The sequence below is a fragment of the Ixodes scapularis genome, unplaced genomic scaffold (assembly GCF_016920785.2).
Source record: "Ixodes scapularis isolate PalLabHiFi unplaced genomic scaffold, ASM1692078v2 PGA_scaffold1__304_contigs__length_218370807, whole genome shotgun sequence".
In the NCBI taxonomy this organism is placed as follows: Eukaryota; Metazoa; Arthropoda; class Arachnida; order Ixodida; family Ixodidae; genus Ixodes; species Ixodes scapularis.
Window position 1 is genome coordinate 73462242 of NW_024609846.1, and position 20750 is coordinate 73482991.

The following is a 20750-nucleotide window of genomic DNA, read 5'->3' on the forward strand; positions in this document are numbered from 1 at the left end:
CATAGGCCAGAACAAAGGCAAATCGACAATTCCACGATGTTGGTTGTGAGTGGCTAAGGAACCAATGGAAAGATTTGATTTATAAAACATAGTGTAAAGCGAAAAAAAAGGACACAAGGAAGAAGACACAAACAGATGCCTGTGTGTGTGTTCTTTGTATTCGTTGTTTTTTTGCACCTTAGACCATGCCCTGATAACGCTCACCAACTACTCCAACTACAAGTTCTTCGAAAGCCTTGATTTGTTTAACAACAATAAGATCTCCTTAGATAAATGACTAATCACATGACCGTCTACGACTCGGACGTCGTTTGGCATCAGCGTTTAATGAGTTTAACCGCGCCGAACGAAGCGGAATGGACCAGTGGAGCGCGTAGCCTCGCGCATTCACAGTTCCTCTTGCGATGCTTATGGTAACTGAATTATGGAGTCATCGGTAAAGTAACTGTATACATGCTCCTCAAGCGGATGTTAGTTACTTTAGCGAGGCTACGCGTTGCACTGGATAATTTCGGTCGTCGAACACAGCATTTAGCCTTGCAGAAGGTGGTTACGTGTCCAACGAAGATTAAAAATAGAAGGAAGGAAGAAATTAGAATGGGTGAATGTAGAAGGAAGATGGTGTGTCCGCTCTCTGCAGGCGTACCATCATCAACTACCTGGGCCTGAAGGCGTTGCTGGTGTTCTCTCCTCTGCTGCCTACCAACACCGAGGGCGCCATCGCCGGCCTGTACGGCAGGCTGCTCACGGGCAGGGCGCCGCAGCAGCTGCCTCGCTGGAGGTTGTGCCTCAGGGCAGCAGAGGACGCCATGCCCTTCGCCTTCCTCAGCATGTACCACAACGTCTTCGTCAAGGAGCACAACGTCCTGCAGGTACGCCTCTCTGTCTGATTGTGTTATAAGTGGCAATTGTTTGCCAAAGGATAGTCTATAATGGCAAAGTTGCAATACAATGACTCTTATTTCTCATCAGTTTGTCTTGCCAAATTATACGTTTTGTACATGGTAGCGTAATTAGAAGGAGGTAGAGTATATAAACAATAAAGTTAATCCTATAAAGCAAAAACAAAGCTGCTTTGATGCATTGTTGGCAACATATTTTGAGTTGAGGTGACTACAAAAATTATTAAAAAAATTAAGTTGCCCCTGTCTGCTCCCGCAATAGCACTGTAGACTTAAAGCCACTTTAAATTAAATAAATAAGGTAAATGAGCCGACTAAAAAATAGTACTTGTTTAATGTTATCTAGTTAGACATGGCTTACTTTCTGGGACAGTCCGTCCATTAAAAAAGTTTTCAAGGCAATACCAAAATTCTAATTGATTTGCGTTCTATGACACCCAGGCAATTACAATCCCAGGGAACATTTCAATTTTTGATCACTAAAAGCAGACATCGACATTTATGTTAATGTAACCATAAGATTCAATGCAAAAAAAAAAATGTAGAGCCGTGCAATAACATTTATACGCGTCCAAAATTTTAATTACTGCTTATTGATATTTTATGATTGTTTACTAAATTTACCAAGAAAACGATGTTTTTGTTGCTCAATTGAAATCCTCATTTTAGAGCATACGTCTTGATGTCAAAGAAAGTTGGTGACGAGATGACAAAAATAGCTAAACTTCGTTTCAGCTTAAGTCCAGACGTAGCCGACGGTACGAGGGCAGGTCACTGTGCCTTTTATGTTTGTGATTGATTCAGAGATGATAGAACACCTGCAGAAACATGACGACCATCATGATGGTGCGCTTTTGTCGCCTTTTTGGTTCATCCCAGCAACTCGTATAGCGTCGGCTGTGTCTGCACCCGCTCGTTACTCAATGGCCACATTTCGCAACGGAAACTTGAGTTTCAGGAACGCAGATGAGTATAGTCTCAGAAAGTGTGTGAGAATCGGCCCCGCCATCACCGTGGGTGGACGCGGGAACAGGACCGAGCTTCTTTTTCTTTCCATTGCGTGTTGGCGTTTGCACGTGCGCCCCTGTGTGTGGGTGAACTGGCGACGCTCGTGCGAGCTGGGGCAGGGGAGGCTTTGAGAAGAGAAGAAGACAAGGACTGCACGGGCGGTAACCTTCTGCAGAGACATTCGAAAATTAGCTTGGCTTGTAAATAGACGTGTTTTTTTTTCTTCCCCCTATCCGCGGAGTCCTGTCTGGTTTATTCTTCCGTCAGCGACCATCAGCTGCCTCCGTCGTCGGGTCCCGGCGCAATCTCGATGAAAGAACATCTTTACTGGCGCAGTCGACAGGATTGCGTCAGCGGACCACGGCGGCGTGATCTTCACAACGGAATCGGCGGACAGCGACTTGACGCGGCTTTGGTGGAGCCTTCTAAAGAGAAGACTGGACCACCGATCTCCTTGAAGACTGGACCACCGCCCTACTTCGTGGTGACAGAGCTACCTCGGACCAGATGCCGTCCCACTCCAGCGAGGAACGCCTGAGTCTACAGCTCGGACATCATTTCGTGCCTGACTATTCTGAGCAGCGGGCTGCGTCTGTGATCCAGCGGCAATCGTTGACCTTACGGTAAGGTGATTCTTTGACGTGTGCCCGCCATGGATGCAGACAGCGCAGAACGGCGGATGCCGGTTCTAACGCCAGAGCAGAATAGGGGTCGGAATAGGGATGTTGACGGGCCTGGTGAATTGTCACCTTTGAGTAGATTAGTGGCAAACTCGCAGACACAAGGGGATGGGAACGGAGGAGTCCGATCATACAGCTCAATTGAAAAGGAGATAGAACTTACAAGGGAGAAAGAACGGCTGTTACGCCTCGAGCTAGAACTAGAACATCTACGCTCAGAAAACCGAAGGCGAGCCAGTGGAGGCGACATGGAGTTCAACCTCCGAGATGAAGTTTTTAGCTTTTCAAGATTGATGAAAGGAGTACTGACTTCTATGCCGTCGTCCGAAAAATTAGTGCCGAGCTGGTTTGATGGCGTAGAAAGCGTCTTCGAGACATATGAAGTCCCTGAGCGGCTCAGAGGATATCTTGTGCGACCTTATTTCACGGAGAGCATGCGTGCACTAGTGAATAGGGTGAACACGGGTGAGAGAAGTGGGTATGGTGCGGTCAAAGAACGGGTCTTGTTAGAGCTCGGACTGTCTCGAGCTGAGGTCTGGAGGCCCTTTATTGAAACCACCACTTCTCTCAAGGAAAAACGCGAGAGCCCAAGGCAGGGCATCGTACCGGAAAATTATCGGGTGAAGTGTTTTAAATGCAAGGAATTGGGGCACTATTCCCGCGAATGTCTCCGGACGAAGACACCAGAAGAACTTCTGTTTCACAAGAAAAGAGTAGACGCCAAGAATGTCACCGTGGAGGAAGGTTCCTGTCGTGAGCCCGACAAGGTGACGACCGAGGTGGGCAAGACCGACGGTACCAACTTGGACAACCAAGATCAGAAGAGGTGGGACCCATCGGTCCGCGAGGTGCCTCAGATTCTGTTACAAGCCGACGACACGAAACGGTCGTCGAAGAACAATCGCTGCTGCGTGTCTGTGCAGGCGGACGTTGACGACAGAAATGAGCTGAACGTCTCGCGTGCCTGGAGGACGTCCCAGCGAGCCGAGGATGACCACGACGAGCAGGTGAACGTCGACGACGAAAGGCCGTGCACTTGGCCTGGGCGGCAGGCGTCCCGGCGATCTGAGGACGACCCATGTGTGAACTTCGACAACGTCTTGGCCGGTCCCGACATCTTACCTGGGTTGCACAAGTTCCTACAAGCCAATAACGACGACGTTGAGAACGTGGGCGCCGGTTACAAAGAAGAACCGAGGGTATCTTCTGGGAGGCGGAAATGCCGGCAAGTCAAAGATGACGACGGCGAAAACGTGGACGGCGACGAAGGACCGAACTTATCGTCTGGGCGGCAGGCGTTCCGGCAAGCCGAGGACGACGACGGCGAGAACGTGGACGACGAAGGACCGAACTTATCGCCTGGGCGGCAGGATGACCATGACGAGAACGTGAACGTGGACGACGAAAAAGAACCGGATATTTTGCTTTGTTGGCAGACGTTCTGGCAAGCTGATGACGACCACGGCAAGGAAGTGGGTGTCGACAAGAAGTCGGACATCTTGTTAGGGTGGCTGACGTCACAGCCGGCCGGTGAAGGTGTCAGGGAAAGCGGGGACAGTGACGAGGACACCGTCTTCGAGATGAAGATGTCCCAGATTATAGCTAAGGACGCCGATGAAGACTCGACCACCTGCCAGCCGGCCACGTATGAGAGAGCTGGGAGTGTAGAAGACGTCGACAACGGCGACCACCTGCGAGGCCCTTTCCTGATTCGTAAATCAAGACAGAGTATAAACTGTCGTCGCTCTGGCGCGGAGAAATTCCGGAAACAGCTACACACCGTCCGATTCAAGCCCCGCCGAAATCTGGGTGGCTTGAATAATCTGTCGACAAAGAGGCCTAGGCTAGGAGGCTAGATGCTGCGCTGGTCTCGGCTCGAGATTCGTCACTGCTTTGGAGCCTTGGCGGGCACAGTAAGAATCACTTTACTGGTGTGTGATTCGCATTTTGGTGTAAATTTTTTTTATAGTTTGGATTCTGACGGGTTGAGTCACAAACTCTATGTAAGGTGTGTCTGCTATGCGTACGCGTTTGAGTTTAGTTGTTATATATTATTTTTGACATTTCGGGTCTAAAAAATATACTTAGTCGGGAGGTGTGAGAATCGGCCCCGCCATCACCGTGGGTGGACGCGGGAACAGGACCGAGCTTCTTTTTCTTTCCATTGCGTGTTGGCGTTTGCACGTGCGCCCCTGTGTGTGGGTGAACTGGCGACGCTCGTGCGAGCTGGGGCAGGGGAGGCTTTGAGAAGAGAAGAAGACAAGGACTGCACGGGCGGTAACCTTCTGCAGAGACATTCGAAAATTAGCTTGGCTTGTAAATAGACGTGTTTTTTTTTCTTCCCCCTATCCGCGGAGTCCTGTCTGGTTTATTCTTCCGTCAGCGACCATCAGCTGCCTCCGTCGTCGGGTCCCGGCGCAATCTCGATGAAAGAACATCTTTACTAAGTGTTCCAAAATGCGCCTCTGGCGCATGGGAACGCAAGGAGGGGTACGCCGATCAAAGGATAACATAGGTAACGCGTACTATAGGGAACGCACGATAACGAGGCAACAAAAGCGCGCGCCGCCTTTGGTTGAGGGGGGGAAACAAAGACACGTAAACTGATTTGTGGGTAAACAAACGCACGGGGTGCGCAAGGAGCAGACGAACTTGCGTGCCGTATTGCTTCATCTAAAGGTTTGTTAATAAGACGTCATACTGGTCGTACAGCCCTTAGCTTTTCCCTTGAAGGCGCCAGAGATTTGTAGTAAAATCCCTAAATAATGATCGTTTGAGCACATTTTGAGGCGATTTTAAAATTAAAACTACGCTTACAATAAAAGTGAAAAAACTTAAGGCGTACCGGAGGTCTGTTATATATTGATATTAAGACCATGACGGCAAGACTAAATGTCGTGGTATTTGAGTATTTGTGTACATAAATTGGACAGGACAGTTTCCGCTAGATTTATTTTCAATAAGTTCAACGAGATGGCGGCGCCAGCACCAAACACCCCAAGACAGAACCGTATATAGAGAGACTTTAGGCATTCATTGGGAAGCACAGGAGGCAAAAGCGGGGTGGGCATGTTCCAGGGCGTTTTCACAAAATGTGACCAACCAGAAGCCGCGAATAATATCCTGGCAATGGCCGCGAGAAACAAAATTAATAGAGCCGTCGGAGTAACTTTCGGTGACTGAAAATCCGGTGCACGTGATGTTTCCTTCACGGTCATCCAGAATCAAAATCAATCAAAACTATGATTCATCTGCATATTTTAGATTATTTCCTCTTTGGAGATTACGGACGAAGATGAAAGTGCCCGTATAATATACATACATATACACATATATATATATTAGTCTGTTTCAAAGTAAAAAATAAATAAACTTTTTGTTGCTTTTTCTTCATTCAGCTTTTTAAGGCTCTTTTTCGACTTTTCCAACTTTCGTATCTTCAACTTTTTAATGTGATAGTATCAAACATGTAAGCAAGCCCCTATATACACTTTTTTATTATTTTTCTTTTTATAAGAATTCAACATAGACATCAGTCGTAACGATGTCCGTGATGGTCAGTATCAAATGCCGACAACAAATGCGTCAGCGGCTTCCGCCATGTCCTTTTTTACTCGCTGGGGGTACTTTTTAGAAGCAACAGGGCAAAAGGGCGAGGACACAACAGGGAGATACACAAGACACAAAGGCGCTGCATCACTTTTGTGTGTCTCCCTGTCGTGTCCTCGTCCTTTTGCGCTGTTGTATCCTAGTATGAACCACCAATCGCCCAACCCTCCATCTATAGCAAGGTACAGTCTCCAACAATACTATAAACCCACTCGACGAGGCAATTCCAGGTGACTGTGCTGGATACGGATTGACCTGCAGCCTCACATTGACTGGATGAGAAAATAAATGAACATTTGTTCTATATTTCCTTTAAAAATCAAGTGTCTCTGACCAAAGTATGCTCCAAACACACACGAACTGCCTAGGCAAATTGTGGGAGATTGTACCTTTAAAAAAAAAGAGACCTAGCATTTGCGTCTGCGTGTCAAATTTTGCTCGCTTGTAGAAGTAGTAGTGATTTTTGTAACATGAATTCAGATATCTGTGATTAAACTTGTTTGTGCATCGCTGTTCAGTTGCGGGCTTCGTTGAGCAAGATGAAGGACCTCTTGGGAGCTTCCTTGGAAGATATCACCTGGCTGAGCTCTAGGGACACCCCGAAAGCATTAGACAAGGTAGCCTGACGACTTTTGTTTGTGTTCTCGTTGCGGAGCCTTTTTGTTGCGTTGCATTTTGCTGAGCTCACATTTCTAATGCATTCAGCTGAAACGGGTGGACTTCGTCGAATTCTTTCCTGGGTGGGTAATGAGCGAAGAAGAGCGGAATGTCTTCTACGAATCGGTAAGTGTTCCCCTGCAGTGGGTCGGTGAGCCCCTTTGCTGAGCGGCTCACATTTCTCGAGAACAAATTGGGCAATGCTAGGAATATGAACTCTCAAGCCAAATAACCAGGATGACTCTTCCTTACGCATGATGTTCCCACAGGAAACAACAAAAATTTGAAGAAAACTTTTACTGAGTTTGTTACACTCATTATCGTATTCTTCTATTTAGCAGCGGTGTTATTTTAAGTTATATAAAAAAGTCTAGCGTTCCATATGTCCTCTAAGGTATTCATCACTGCTGCTTTAACATTGTGACTGAGTGATGGAATAGCAGCTCCCCCCTCTTCCCCTTCCCACTGCTATCCAGAACACGTGGGCGCGGGTGCCTCATCTAATATTTCATCCGCCCCTCGGACCCGGAATTTCCGAACTCGATCATGTAGAAGTTTGAGTTAAAATTGTCAACTTAGTATAGGTCGCGAGAAATTATCACAGGGCTCAGGACACATTCGAAATAACCCTTTGAATACAGCGCCAACATGTGCAGCGGTGAAATCCATTTGACCCCTGGAGCCCGCCCCGTCTGGAGTTATAATGCCTGCCATCTTTAGAAAAACTACTCGGCCCGTTTGGTCGAAGCGCGGTTAAGGGCTAACCGCGGCTAAAGTTAGCCGCAGTAGCTAGGAGAGGGATTTTGAAATCACGTGACTGGCTCGGCAGGGATGCGGGGCAACATGGCGGTGCCCCGGTGAGTGAGCGCCGCTCGCTTTGGAACTATAATATGTCGTTGTAGTAGCTGCAATATCGGGCGCGTTAGTCAGCAATGAATGGTGCAGGAAGCTTTGGCTTTGCCTTACCTCACTTAAATCGCAAAGCATGAGCAATGCTCTCGTCGCATTTTTCAGATAGTCTTTTGATTCTGGCCATTCCTAAGCCTAAATGAACGCGATAATTGTCGGCATGGCAATGTCTTTGGAAAGTGGATTGCCTTGACTCAATCGGCCAGGTTTCTATAGCACACAAAAGCAGACAGCATCCCAATGAACCTTTTCCACATAGCGACGGCACCAGGCGGTGGCAGCACGAACTAAAAATCGAGGAAGTGACCTACCTGCGCTACCAATCGATTATGGAGGCTACATTACCAGTTTCTTCGCTTTCTGAGCAGCTGCGCGTGCCCAGCGCGACTTTAAAGAGGGGAATCTGTGGCGTCCACCCAAACGTCGTGTTTTCCTTTCCGTCGACGTTCTTTTTTTGTGTAACACAATTATATATATGCTGCAGTTACGTGTTCTATATGCAACCTCCTTCCGAATTTCCTCGAGTTTTCGTTCCGACTTCCGCCGCTTGGCATCGGGCGCTCGCGCGTGGGCAGAACGCTTCTCGGAAAAGGTCCATTGACTCCGTAAGTGTGACGTCATGGGTCCAAACAAACCGTTGCTGGGGCCGTTGTTATGGACAAATACATGTGGCTAGGTTTCACTACGAAAACCCGACCGGTCAAAAATCGGGAGTAGGATTTAAACTTCTAAAAATCACAGATATAGAAAGTTTTAATGTCATATGTGTTTCGACAGAAGTGTGCCGGTAATCGCTTGTTTCTGAAATATTCACGACTGTAACTTCCGGTCGTCACGATGCCTGCTGCAGACGACGAATGCAAGAAGTATGCCGTCTGCCACACGCCGGCCGGCCAAGCCGGCGCCGTCGTTTGGATCATGTGAATAAATACGGTATTCTGATATTGCATTACTTTGAAATATAATGAGTTTCAGACAGTTATAAGAATTCATAGTGGGGTACGAGGCAAAGTATGGTTTATCGAAATTCCGGGCGTCGATTGAGATGATCGTCTGCTAAAAGATCTCAGTGCACCCGTGAGAAAAGCACTTCAAGCGATCGGTTGAGATCCCAAATTTTGTTTACGGACTCGCGCTATGCGAGGGTGCTTCGTACCTGGTTGTAACCATCGCTGCGATGGTTACTACCAAATAGCGATAGACATGCTTACAACCCCAATAATAATAATTAGCGACTTACGTCGATGGCGTACGATTTGTTTCTCATGCTGGCCTGCAATAAGCCGGTAATGCACTTCAGGTCGTCGTCGTAACTGATCTGCATGACGTGGTTTGATTTACGGCATTTTCACCGCCATAAATTAAGCTGGGTTCTTCACAGAAAAAAAAAGAAAAACGAACATTTCGGAGGCTTCTACGGCCATGGCGATGCACTTGTTTTTGTCGCTTGTTTACCGACGCAATTCTATGAAGACGCCCGCTACAACAGAGGCCAGCCAATCTATCGTGTCGTCTGCTACCAAAGCAAAGCGGAGTGGAATACTTCGAAAATGGCTTTCATCGTTGCAATACGATGCTGAGATGACAAGAACATCTTCATAATTAGATATCAAGAAGTTAGGTTGCTTACAAAAAATGATTTACTTGTAAGCAAAAATCTAGCCTCATGTGGAGTCTCCATGCAGTAGTCCATAGCAACGTCCCTAGCAACGGTTTGTTTGGACCCAGACGCCATGTTGTGACGTCATCACTTACAAAGTCCAATAGACCCTTTCCTAAATTTCCAAAGCACGCGTCGCACGTGCTGGCCTATGCAGTAGTAATTTTTCTAAAGCAAAAAGTCTAAAACAAATTTTGCCTTGCACGCGCGTTCGTCAAAGCCTTATTATGATTATTTACTTCGAATTTTTTATAAGAGGAAGGCCAGCGCGCGCGGTCCGTAAAATTAAGCGTGTTTCACATGCAGCGGTTTTGGCCCTAGAGCGGCGCGATTTCTGCCGTCGCGGCGCACTGGCCAGTACCAGCGGTTGAGCGGCACGAGCGCCGCGACGGCAGAAATCGCGCCGCTCTGGGGCCAAAACCGCTGCATGTGAAACACGTTTCACACTTCCAGCGTTCTCCTCGATGCTTGGGTAATTTACCAATAGGCCTATTTTCACCGTAGCCAAATAAACAGGTGTTTCAATTTATGTTGGTGTTATATACAGTTCTTACATGCTGGCCAGCCATGCTGCCAATGTACTGCCCGCCTTTCACTGCTCACTTCTTCCTTTTCGTTTCTATAGGACTGAACTTCGTCGTCCTCTTTCAAACTTGGAAGGAAATTTTGACGAGGCTTGTTTTCAATTCAGGCAGCCAAGCATTTAGAAATAATCCAAACAAAGATAATTAAATTTAACTTACCCAAGATCTATACCACGAGCAACAAAAATTTGTCTGCTCAAATGTATGCCGTGATGAGTTGCGAGAATCCAGTAGCGCGCATTGTTGGGTCCCCCCTTTTTGGGACCTCGCTACAACCAGTAGGTGACACCAGCTATCACCCTATAATAAAACACAAGGCTAACGCTCATCCAGCCCTCGTCAAACTTGGGTAGGTACCTAGTAGGGAAGGGCGATTAACTTTTAACCGCGGTTAAAATTAACCGGCTTCGAGCAAACGGGCCCTGAAGACAAACACCAATGCGATCGCGAACGTGGAAACTGTGTACGCCGCAGCCATTTTGTCGAACCAAGCGACGGGGCCATGCGTGGCTCCCCGCATCCCTACCGAGCCCCCAGTCACGTGATTTCAAAATCCCTCTCCTAGGCTGCGGCTAACTTTAGCCGAGGTTAGCGCTTAACCGCGCTTCGAGCAAACGGGCCCTGACATGGTTCCTAACCTCGTTATTGCTATCTACACTTACCTGGGGCTTGTAAAAGAAAAACAAAAGGCTATATTGTGGCACGCGTGTTCAATATGGTGTTTAGAGGCGTTTGTGGGTGCAGCACTATTTGAATGCAGGTACGAGACGTTCCCGTGGGCAACCTACTGAGAAGCGTGATGAGTGCCAAGACCGCTCACATCGACAATCGTTTCCGTCGCCTTCTCTATAACCCCAAGCACGTCGGGTAAGTCAACTTCTCTCGTGCATATTGTTCAATCGTCTGCAATCATATATTAGTCAATGACCCACTTCATGACCCAATTCGAAAAGTTTGGAATTAAGCCATTCGAGAGTTTCCGGAGTAACGCAATAGTTTCTTGGTGCTGCCAGTTGTATTCTATGCACTTGGTGTTGTTCTTTTGTGGGAATGTTAAATCACATTTGACATATATATATATATATACGACTCCGTAATCATAGTTGAGCTCATAATATGTCAAATTTGAGTGAAGCACGGTCGCGCTGCGCCGTGAGCTGCGGAGACAGAGAAAGTGATCGTTTGCGGAGGTAAGGGGGTATAGCATTGGTGTGCAGATATTCTGTTTTGTGAGCAGAACTTTTTTAGTTGAGATACGTGATATACACTTGCGAAACTGAGAACGTTTGTTGACCATTTCGTTCTTTACATTACATTCCGCAGGTGCTTATTTATTTACTTATTCAATATACCTCAAAAGCCTTTTGGCTTTAGCTGAGTGGGTGGGCTGTTCAGTTTGATAAACCAAATTAAGAAAACAAAAATTAAATAAGTGCTCATAAACCAAAAATTGAAGAGCACACACTGCAAAACATGTATACACATAAACTTGTACATATTAACAAAACTCAAGATGTTAACACAAGTAAATATAACACAAGCACATAGACATGAAATAAGTTGAACTTTCAGATATTTTATACCACAACCTAAAACATTTTGTCTATTAAAACACGTGGTTGGTAATTTTGTAATGAAAATGGTTGCTAATTCTGGGCGTAAATTGCCTGGATCATAAATAGAAACAATGACATCGGGAAGATAATGCCGCGTGGCAAAGAAGGGTTATTGAATGCTATGTTGACCCAAACATAAGTTTTGAAGCTCTTGGTGCTAAAGCTACATGATTATTTATATCGGCTTCAAGGAGCGAGGTGGATGTCCGAGTGGAATTGCTATGTAATCTGTGAGTTATCGTATGTTCTTAATTGTACGCCGCGTTTCCAGCAAGGAAATCGTATAATTTTGTTTAAATAATGAAATGCTGTCGAAACGTGAATATGATGTCCAAGTGAAACGAGCAGCTCAATTTTGAATATATTCAATTTAGTTAATGAAGATGTTTGGTGGGGAGACCATTCATGCAGATAGCGAATGCGTATTTAATTTTGGGCGGACATAATGTTTATCAAGATAGTTTGCGGGGGTAAGAAGGTGTATATATTAGATTACGCTTTACCTAACCGAGGGTAAGGGAAGCTTTAGACGTTATAGTGTTAATGTGGGAGACCCAAAAAAAGATTTCAGGTTAGTTCGACACCGAGATGCTGATAAGCGGAAAGAGCGATGACGGGTGAATTCTTGAGTGAATAAGCAAATTCTGAGTTAGTGCGTTTATAGGCGAAAGAAACGAATTTACATTTTGTTTTTGCGGCACCAATTAATTACCTGGTCAATATCGTTTTGACTTTTTAAGTGATCGTCTGGATTATTTTTTTTTATTGCACACAGAGTGGATCCTTCCTCGAGGAGTCCTTGTATGTCGCTCATTGCCTCAGTTGCTTTGCCACGTAAAGCCCCAATATTTCCAGAACGTTTACCGTTTTTGTTTTAACATTTAACGAAAGGACTAGGATGAACAAAGGTATAGTTCAGTACTTTAATATTATAGGGATATCCTAGCCGACTTCCATTTTAGGAACCAATCGTTGAAGCAGGAGTTGTTTTGTCAATGTGTAATACGACACATGTCATCGTCAAGAGCCAAATTAATGCTTCTTTGTGTTTGTTGGAGGACCATTTTATACTCGAAAACATCGCAGGTGGTTCGGGTCGGTGTTCGATGTCCACGTGACCTATGACCCGCAGAACAACACATTGTGTAAGTATACACATCTCGTGTGGAGCGTTCAAAATATTGGAAGTTCCACGACAAATGTTTCCAACCCTCGCGACGCTGGCTTTATAAGCCTCAATAGCAGCTGCATTTATTTGTGCCTAATTCTGACCTATCCGAACTTCCATGCGATGTCCCCTATTGTGGTTTGAATGCAGACGTCCCGATGGCAATGTTTGCTGAACCCATGGGCTTCGACAGCACCGAGACGTAAGCATGCCTGTAAACGGTGTTTGTTTTAGCTTAGTATGTATGGTGAAACGCAAGAACAGAGGGATCACTCGACATTTATAAAATGCCTAACTTTCAGACAGCACAGAAATATGAACTCTTCTTGTGAAAATCTCTCGACAGGCAGTCCACAAATATTTTATTATTAATTCTTTATTATAGCAAAAGCAACCCTATTGATACTGTTCAGACTAGATTGCCTAAATTTTCCTGTAATAGAAGACCATAAAAAAATTGGGCCAATTACTTGTAGTCTGAGGAGTTGTCAGATTACTGTAGGAGACAAACGTCTCGGTCAGTGAGTGTAGAGCGCGGTTGTCGTCCTTTTTCTCCCTTAAGAAATCATTATTTTTGGTGACTTTGGCACTGCTTGTGCTGTGCCAGCTACTCTATTGCAGCGCGGACGGCCTGTTTTTTTTTTTCTATTTAGCTTAAATGGCATGTCAAACGCCCAGTGTTTCTGAACTAAATACAATTTACCGTTCGAAAATTCGGGTAGGAGTGAAATTAAAAAAAAATCGCTCAATTTAATTTGATGAGAACTCTATACGAAGTCCTAAGGACGGACACCTGCCCGCAGTCCACTGTACATTCCTCGCGTGCTGGCCGACATGGCGCACAAGCTGATGGGCGTTGTCACCGGCCTGGGTTCGCTGTACGACGGGAACAACGGCGTCGGGAGCTGGTGGACCTTGGGCACGGCCGACGTCTACTCCAACTATAGTCGCTGTCTCTCGCGGCAGTACAACGCATCACTGGATTTCGGCAAAGCCGCCAAGGTGAGAGCGGCAGCCGAGGCACGCTTCGGCAAGAAGATAATCGTGTGACGACGCCCTCAGCGAAAGAGCATACAGCACGCGACATCGGACCTTAGTGCCCAATGCATTGTAAACGTTAAAAAAAAACGAAATCGTATATGAGAATTATTATGTAGTGAGTTTCAAGCCGCATCTGACAGAGATGTTCACTCAGCGCTTCTTTCAAACTTGCAGCACTACAGCGCCAAGACGGTGGAATCCAACGTGAGGGATAATGCAGCCCTTCCTTTCCTCCAAAAGGTTAGGTCATTATTTTTTTTCTTCTGATAATATTATGCTGACCTTAGTAGTTTTGTGTAATATGCCTTGAAACGCAAACGCAAGAAAGCGCCGTAGATTTTTTTTTTTTTTAATAAAACTTATTTCCCTTTAGTTTGCATATCCGGAGGGTTTAGTAAGGGAAAGATCACTGCGTTGAGAAGGGAAGCGGGCTTGGACCCTCACTAACCTCCATTTGGCTCGCACCATGCATCACTACTGGCACTCGTAGTGCATAAATAGCACAATTACTCGACTAACTTATGCATTGTTTCGAAACAAGAGCTGTGAGAAAGCGTTTCCCCACAACACACGGACGACCGATCATTTCGACCTATTCTATGCAGTGAGCGCAAGGCCCATCATTTGCATAGTCATAGAAAGTGATTCCAAAACTTCAATCTGCGCTCGATTCCTGGCACGTAAAACATCAGTCTCAGTGTCGTAGCTTATATTCGCGACTTACCATTACTCCTGCCTCGCAAGGTTATTTCAATAAGAGCAATGACAATCGACCATCTCCATGCTTTCTGGGGAAAGCTGTGGGCCTTTTCCGCAAATGGCAAAAAAAAATATCCAGGTAAATTCAATGCATGCATCAAAAGACAGATTGCTCCAACTTGGCGTGACTCATAAGAGTGTTTGGTTCGGCTGCTCCACGTTACAGTACGGTAACATATTTAAGGCTCTCTCTTAAAAGTTTGAAACTTCTTTAATCGGGGAATATCGTAGCCTATGTTCTAAAACTTTCAAATAACTTTTGCGGTATCAGCAAATGTGTATGACGGTGTGCCGGACATGTTTTTTCGCCCCATCCACCAACCAGATGTTCACTCAGCATCTCAGGGAGAGGGGCATCAAGGGAAACTTCATGCTGCCCAATCTGGCCAATGTTACCAAGATGCAGCTCTTCTACATAGCCTTTGCCATGGTGAGGCGTCAAGTAAAACAGCTCTCGTGCACCGCGATTATGTCACAGCAGGGGTTCCTCAGTTTACTTGTTTCTAAACAACAAACAAACTAGAGATGCGAAACCTTTTAGAATATGGTCAATGCACCCGTTTCCTTATATCAATTCCTTTGGCGTTAAGATGCTGTTATAGAGTCATCTTCGGAGTATTTATCTTCGGTATGTTCCCTCGCTGCAGCCGTTCGTGAAGCCATTTAAATATAAAAGTAGCTGATTCTATTTGAGTAGAAATGACAAGACAAAGCTAGGCTTATCGACTCAGGGCTTCGGTGGATTACAATAGACACAGCCGAAGCTCCATTTACTCTCGCATCATTTGCTCTGCTACTGACAGGTCCTTTAACAGAACTCACGAGAAGAAGGCTCAAGCTTCAAAAGATTCAAGCAAAAATAGACAGAACTAAACGGCACACGAGATTTTCAGCCCGTGGCTTGTCATCGTCCCTTCCGCCGTCACTTACAGTCTCACTCTCCCGTAACACATATGTGAAAAGAATACTTTATCTTATTCCAGAGACAATTTGCTCTCACTTGTTGGCTGTAAATAATAGCGAATGCATTGCGCATGCGTACAGCGTTCAGTGCAGACATGTACAAATTACTCAAAAAAGGTAGTTAAGTTAAGTTACTGAGTATCGACGCCAAAAGTAATTAGAGTAGAGTAGAAATTACGAATTTGTTATAGTAATTGAGTAAACTACTAACTACTGTAAAAAGTAGCGAGTTACTTTGAAGTTACTTTCCAAGTTACTTTTTTATATTTTTGTGGTAGCAAGATGAAAAGCAGTTTTGATCAATGAAAAACCCTGCGAGCCTAAAATTAACGCAGTCTATTTATGGCTTGCGGTTTCGCCAAAATAGTTTATTCGCTCGCAGAAGCAATTGACTTTAGCAAACTAGAACTGACGTTCGGGTTAAAATCTCTGCCTTTCCTTCATAAACCACTACTACTACTAAAGTTCTTGATAGGAGAGTTTTCCCTTTTTCCTTATAAAGACCTCCCCAGCCAAGCTAAAAAGACGTTCCACCGAGGGGCTGGATGGAACGGCAGCATTGAATTTGAGAAACAGGCTGTGCAGGGTCGGGTAAGCGAGTGTCGGCATCTTAGGTATCCATGACGAAACATGTAAGGTTTGCCTCGGGTAGAAAATCTTTTATAACAAACTTTCCACGTTTTATCTTTTTTCTTCGTCAAGTTGACATTGTTATGACTGCCCCCTCTTTATTCCGACGTCGTTCTGAGGGTACGCTGAGCGAGTGCACCAGACCGTCAAGGGTTCAAGTCTCGCGCCACGACGATGAGATCATCCGGACGACTGCGCGAAAAAAAAAATTGTTTTTGTTTAACAGATGATGAACCGAAGTATACTTCGCCGCTGACGCCGGGTCCAACAAAAATATCTCCCAAGGGTAACTCCCAATCCTCGCCGGCGACTGCAATATTCTGACGCGCCTGACACGTGCCTGACAAGTAAATCGTTTTTAACAAAGAGGAGTTCTCCCAGGTATGGATGGTAGGAAGGACGCGTAGGATTACGTGAACAAGCATCGGCGCTCGTATACAGTTGCGGCTAGAAGCGGGAACGTGCTCCCATGAGTGGATTATCCGTGCCAGGGTTTGTGCGCGGGGGCTTTGCAAGGGCGTATGCGCTGACGACAAGGCGACCATGGGAACAGGCGCCCAGCTGCGAGGTCATTCCAGTGGCGCCTACCGTGGAACCTACTGCTTGAGTCAGAACTCACTAAAGACAGACAACACGAAAACAACAACTCTCGGATGTCCCCGTCTTTCACGGTTGCAGCTGGAAACGCGGCGCCTGCGTGCATTACAGGATTAGGTCAATACCCGACCAAGGCTTGTTAAGCATCTCTTCCTGCGTTCGTGTAGCCTCGTCCCACTACAGCGACAAACAGCGATTTTTGTCCGACGACACCACAAAGTTCCGTGTCTCCGATGCTGTCCCACTACAACGACCAATGCCCGCGACAATCGCCGACACGCGCCGACAAACGATCGACGACGGACGAGTCCTTGTCTGTCGTTGGACTTGAAACGCCGCAAGCAGTCCCACTGAGGAACATGTCTCGGAGACAAACGTATCCTCCTCGCCCGGTTGTGCCTTCTGTTGCCTCCCTTCCCACCCTTCTACCCTTCCTCCCGTTCCTCCCGTGGCTCGCTTCGCCGCTAGACCTTCAGAAAAGCCCTTGGCGGCCACTCCTCGTTCCCGCAGTTCCGGTCCCTCGATTGCTCGTCGCGGGCGCGGCTTGCTTGCTTGCGCCGGGCGGTCGGGTTGCGAAGGGGAATTTGCTGTGGTTGGTTTTGCTCGCGAAAACTTGGTGCGTGAGGTGGTGCTTCAAGACGCCGAGGTCTACGGCCCTGCATCAGGATGGATACCCACTCATGTTCGAGGACTAACCAAAGTAAGACCTCTCAACACGAAGTAGGACACCACGTTCCGCGGCAAGCCATTCCGGCAGACGAGAGACTTGTCATCACGTTCTGTGATAATCGGGATGCCTTATTGTCCTCCAAAAAAACGCCTGCCCTTGATCATTCGGATACGAGGTTATAAACATCCTCGAAATCGGCGTGAAGTTCCGTGGCGCTCACCTAGAATTCCTCGATCGACTCAAAAAAGGAACGATTCGGTTATTCTAACTCGGAAAAAGCTTGGTGTCGATTGTCACGACTGTTTGCGGAAGGTCGCCAACGGCAAATAAAGACAAGTGAATGCTTTAATCAAGAAATAAAGTAATCGTCTCCTCTTACACCGTGTTTGTCGGCGCGTTTTATGCCCAAAGAGCAAAACACGAAAACCGCGTCGCCAGACTCAGTTTGTCTGTGTATTTCGAAGTGTTTTGTTGACAACTCCAGTCCCACTAGGAAACAAGTTTCCTTGTCTCTGTGTTCTGCGTCGTGTCCGCCAAGTGGGACGGCGGACTTCGACAAACAGGCTGTCTGTCGGTGTCGTCTGTCGCTCGTTGTCGTGTGTCGCTGTCGTTTGTCGCTGTCTGTCGCTCTAGTGGGACGCGGCTATTATGTTTTGGCTGCTCGTCGCCACCTTGATCCAAGGACGCCTTCCCGAACAAGGGGGCCCCTTGTTCGGGAATGCCACTTCATCTGCCGGCGTCTTATTCATTTCTGCGCTCAAACTTTCGTGATGGGCAAAATTAGCACTATATAATTTCGAAAGTAGTTAGTAATTTGAGTAGAAGTTACCTAAAAAAAGTAGTTAAATTAAACTACTAATTACCCAAATAAAGTTGCAATTGAAAGTTACCAAAATACCCGAAAAAGTAGTTAAACTACAGTAGTTTGAGTAGAGTAGTTGAACTACGTCCAAGTCTGGTTCAGTGTCGGTTACCGTTATCGATGTTTTTCAGGATATTTTTTTTTTTGTTCGGTCACACTCACACTGTACTAAATGTTTTTCTTGGTCTAACGTGCTAAAAACAACGAACATAAACCCGTATCATGCTTCTCAGCCTTATGTTTCTGGCCATGACCGGCTTTCTGGAGTACTGAGAATGTAACAGAAAGTCCCATCGTGGCTTCGATCGTTTTGAAATTCGGCTAACTCAGGTAAAACTATTCTAATCACTTCCGTGCAATGTATGGTATGTAGCTTTATATTTATATGTGTTCACCCCTTCATGTGTGCGTTGCATGCGTTAAACGACTCAAATCTTGCTTCCTTAAGCTTCTTTTTTTTTTTTTTTTCTCTTTGGACAGGGGTTTTGCGAAAACTCCATTGACGGCTTCGTTCAAACTCACATCAAAACGTCAACGGAAGCCCTAGCCAGGCACAGGTGAGAATGCGATAGGATTCGAAAAAGAAGAAAAAGAAACGAGTTTTGATCTTTACTAAGAAATAATAAATAAATAAAGTTTGCACTCTAAAAAAAGTCTGTGCGTCTACTTTCACGCACAAAACTCGGAGAGCCAACCACCGCAACTTACGGAGTTAGTTCAGCGAATGAGGATGCCGAAACATAAGTTTAGACCGAAAAACGCAGTCTGAGTTGTGACATTAAGCAATGCAAAACGTCACGCTTGCATTGCTTAATGTCACAACTCCGTCTGCGTTTTTTTTTTTGGTCTAAACACATGTTTCGGCATTGTCATTCGCTGAGCTGCCTCCGTAGGTTGCGGTAATTGGCTCTCCGAGTGTTGTGCGGGAAAGCAGACTCATGGGCCTTTTAGAGAGTGTATCGATCTTGAATTTTCGAGACGATACACCTTGTCAAATCTTCCTCTTGTGTTTCATGCGCCGCTCCGCGATGTCAGATGCACGGTAAATGAAATAACCTAATCACTAGGCTCAGACTAACCTTACCCGTTTAAATAAACATTCTCTCTATAGGGAACATTCACTGGCGGCCATATCTGTGTGCGCGGCTGCTGAGCGCGTGCTGACGGCGAGCTTCCGTAGTTCTTCTGCAACGTGCATTCCGCACCGTCGAGACTGCCGGTCTTAGCAGCCTAGTAATGTGAGCTCGTTCCGATCATGCGCTCTATAGACGCTTTGCAGCAGCTGTGCATGGACGCCGCCATAACTGACCTTCAGTTTTTGTTTCCTCTTATTTCGTTCATTTTACTTCATCATTACCGTAGCAGGCCAGGTTATTGCCATATTAGATTTAACTGTGTCATTTTCTAAAGCATCGGCCTTTGTAGAGGATTGTCGACTACCGTTTCAGTTGCTCGGCATCCCGGTAAGACAAGAGAAGGTCAGCAATGGCGGCTGTAATTTGGCGCGTGTGTAAAGCGTCTATACATCGCCCTCAAATATGACACCAAGTGAATACCTCCTATTGGCGACGTGCGCGATCAAAAGCGTCGCTGTGGTCGGCATTCCACGATTGGCCGAATGGTGACTATGACGTCAGCAAAGGTTTTCTCATCGACAGAAATAAGAGTAATATAAGAACTTCAACTTTAATGGTGTTAACAGTGTTTGTTTCAGAGCGCAATGATCTCAAGCTTCCACCATGCTAATTATAAACACCGTCGAACTTGTTGTTCGTAAGGTAATGACGTCACGAGAGGGAACCATAGGAGGGCGCCACAAAAACATCTCGCCGCTAATACCGCCTGTAAATAGTGAAGCCTTTGCTTCGCTTATCACATGCAAGGGTGGCCAAGCTGCGGCTCACGAGCCGCATGCCGTTTTTCGCATGGTAAAGTGCGGCTCGCCCCCCCCCCCCCCCCCCCCGCTTCCCCTCTCCCGCCTTTGTCCCGGTCACACGAGCACTTCCCCTAGGGAGCCTTCATGTGCGCTCATGAAGGTACTCTAACTTCCCCAAAAAGAGAAATGGAATGCGCTTTAAATTGAAAGACAAGTTGCGGTTCGGTAGTCTTGTGCTACTGCTACCCTACGTACAGCCAGACTGCTTTTGACTCGGATAGTTCGAGTTTCGTTTATTGCTTTAAAAAAAAGTCCCCCCCGCCCCCCCCTCCCCCCCCCCCCCCCCCCTCCCTCTTCCCGGCGGCTCTTAGAAGTTTCGTGGTGTTGTTTGCAACTCTTAGGCCGGGTCAGCCTGGCCACCCCTGGTCTATCGTGTGTGTAAGCACCTACTCTCTTGGATTGGTTGCCATTCGACATACGAAGCACAGATGTCTCGGCGTCTTGCGGTCGTAAATCAACGTCTTTCTCGGGATTGTACCAATTCATTTTGTAGCATACT

At 46.3% G+C, this 20750-nt stretch overlaps 1 protein-coding gene across 1 annotated transcript in view; it reads left to right on the top strand.

The window, feature by feature from the left end:
• Positions 1-20750, top strand: part of LOC8042816 (neprilysin-1) — a 30257-nt gene that overhangs the window by 8222 nt on the left and 1285 nt on the right. Inside the window, exons 8-17 of the mRNA XM_040210592.1 lie at positions 641-872; positions 6718-6816; positions 6905-6982; positions 10770-10876; positions 12712-12770; positions 12944-12995; positions 13597-13795; positions 14009-14074; positions 14919-15023; positions 18796-18872. Of these exons, the coding sequence (XP_040066526.1) occupies positions 641-872; positions 6718-6816; positions 6905-6982; positions 10770-10876; positions 12712-12770; positions 12944-12995; positions 13597-13795; positions 14009-14074; positions 14919-15023; positions 18796-18872 (1074 nt within the window). The remainder of the gene's footprint in view (positions 1-640; positions 873-6717; positions 6817-6904; positions 6983-10769; positions 10877-12711; positions 12771-12943; positions 12996-13596; positions 13796-14008; positions 14075-14918; positions 15024-18795; positions 18873-20750) is intronic.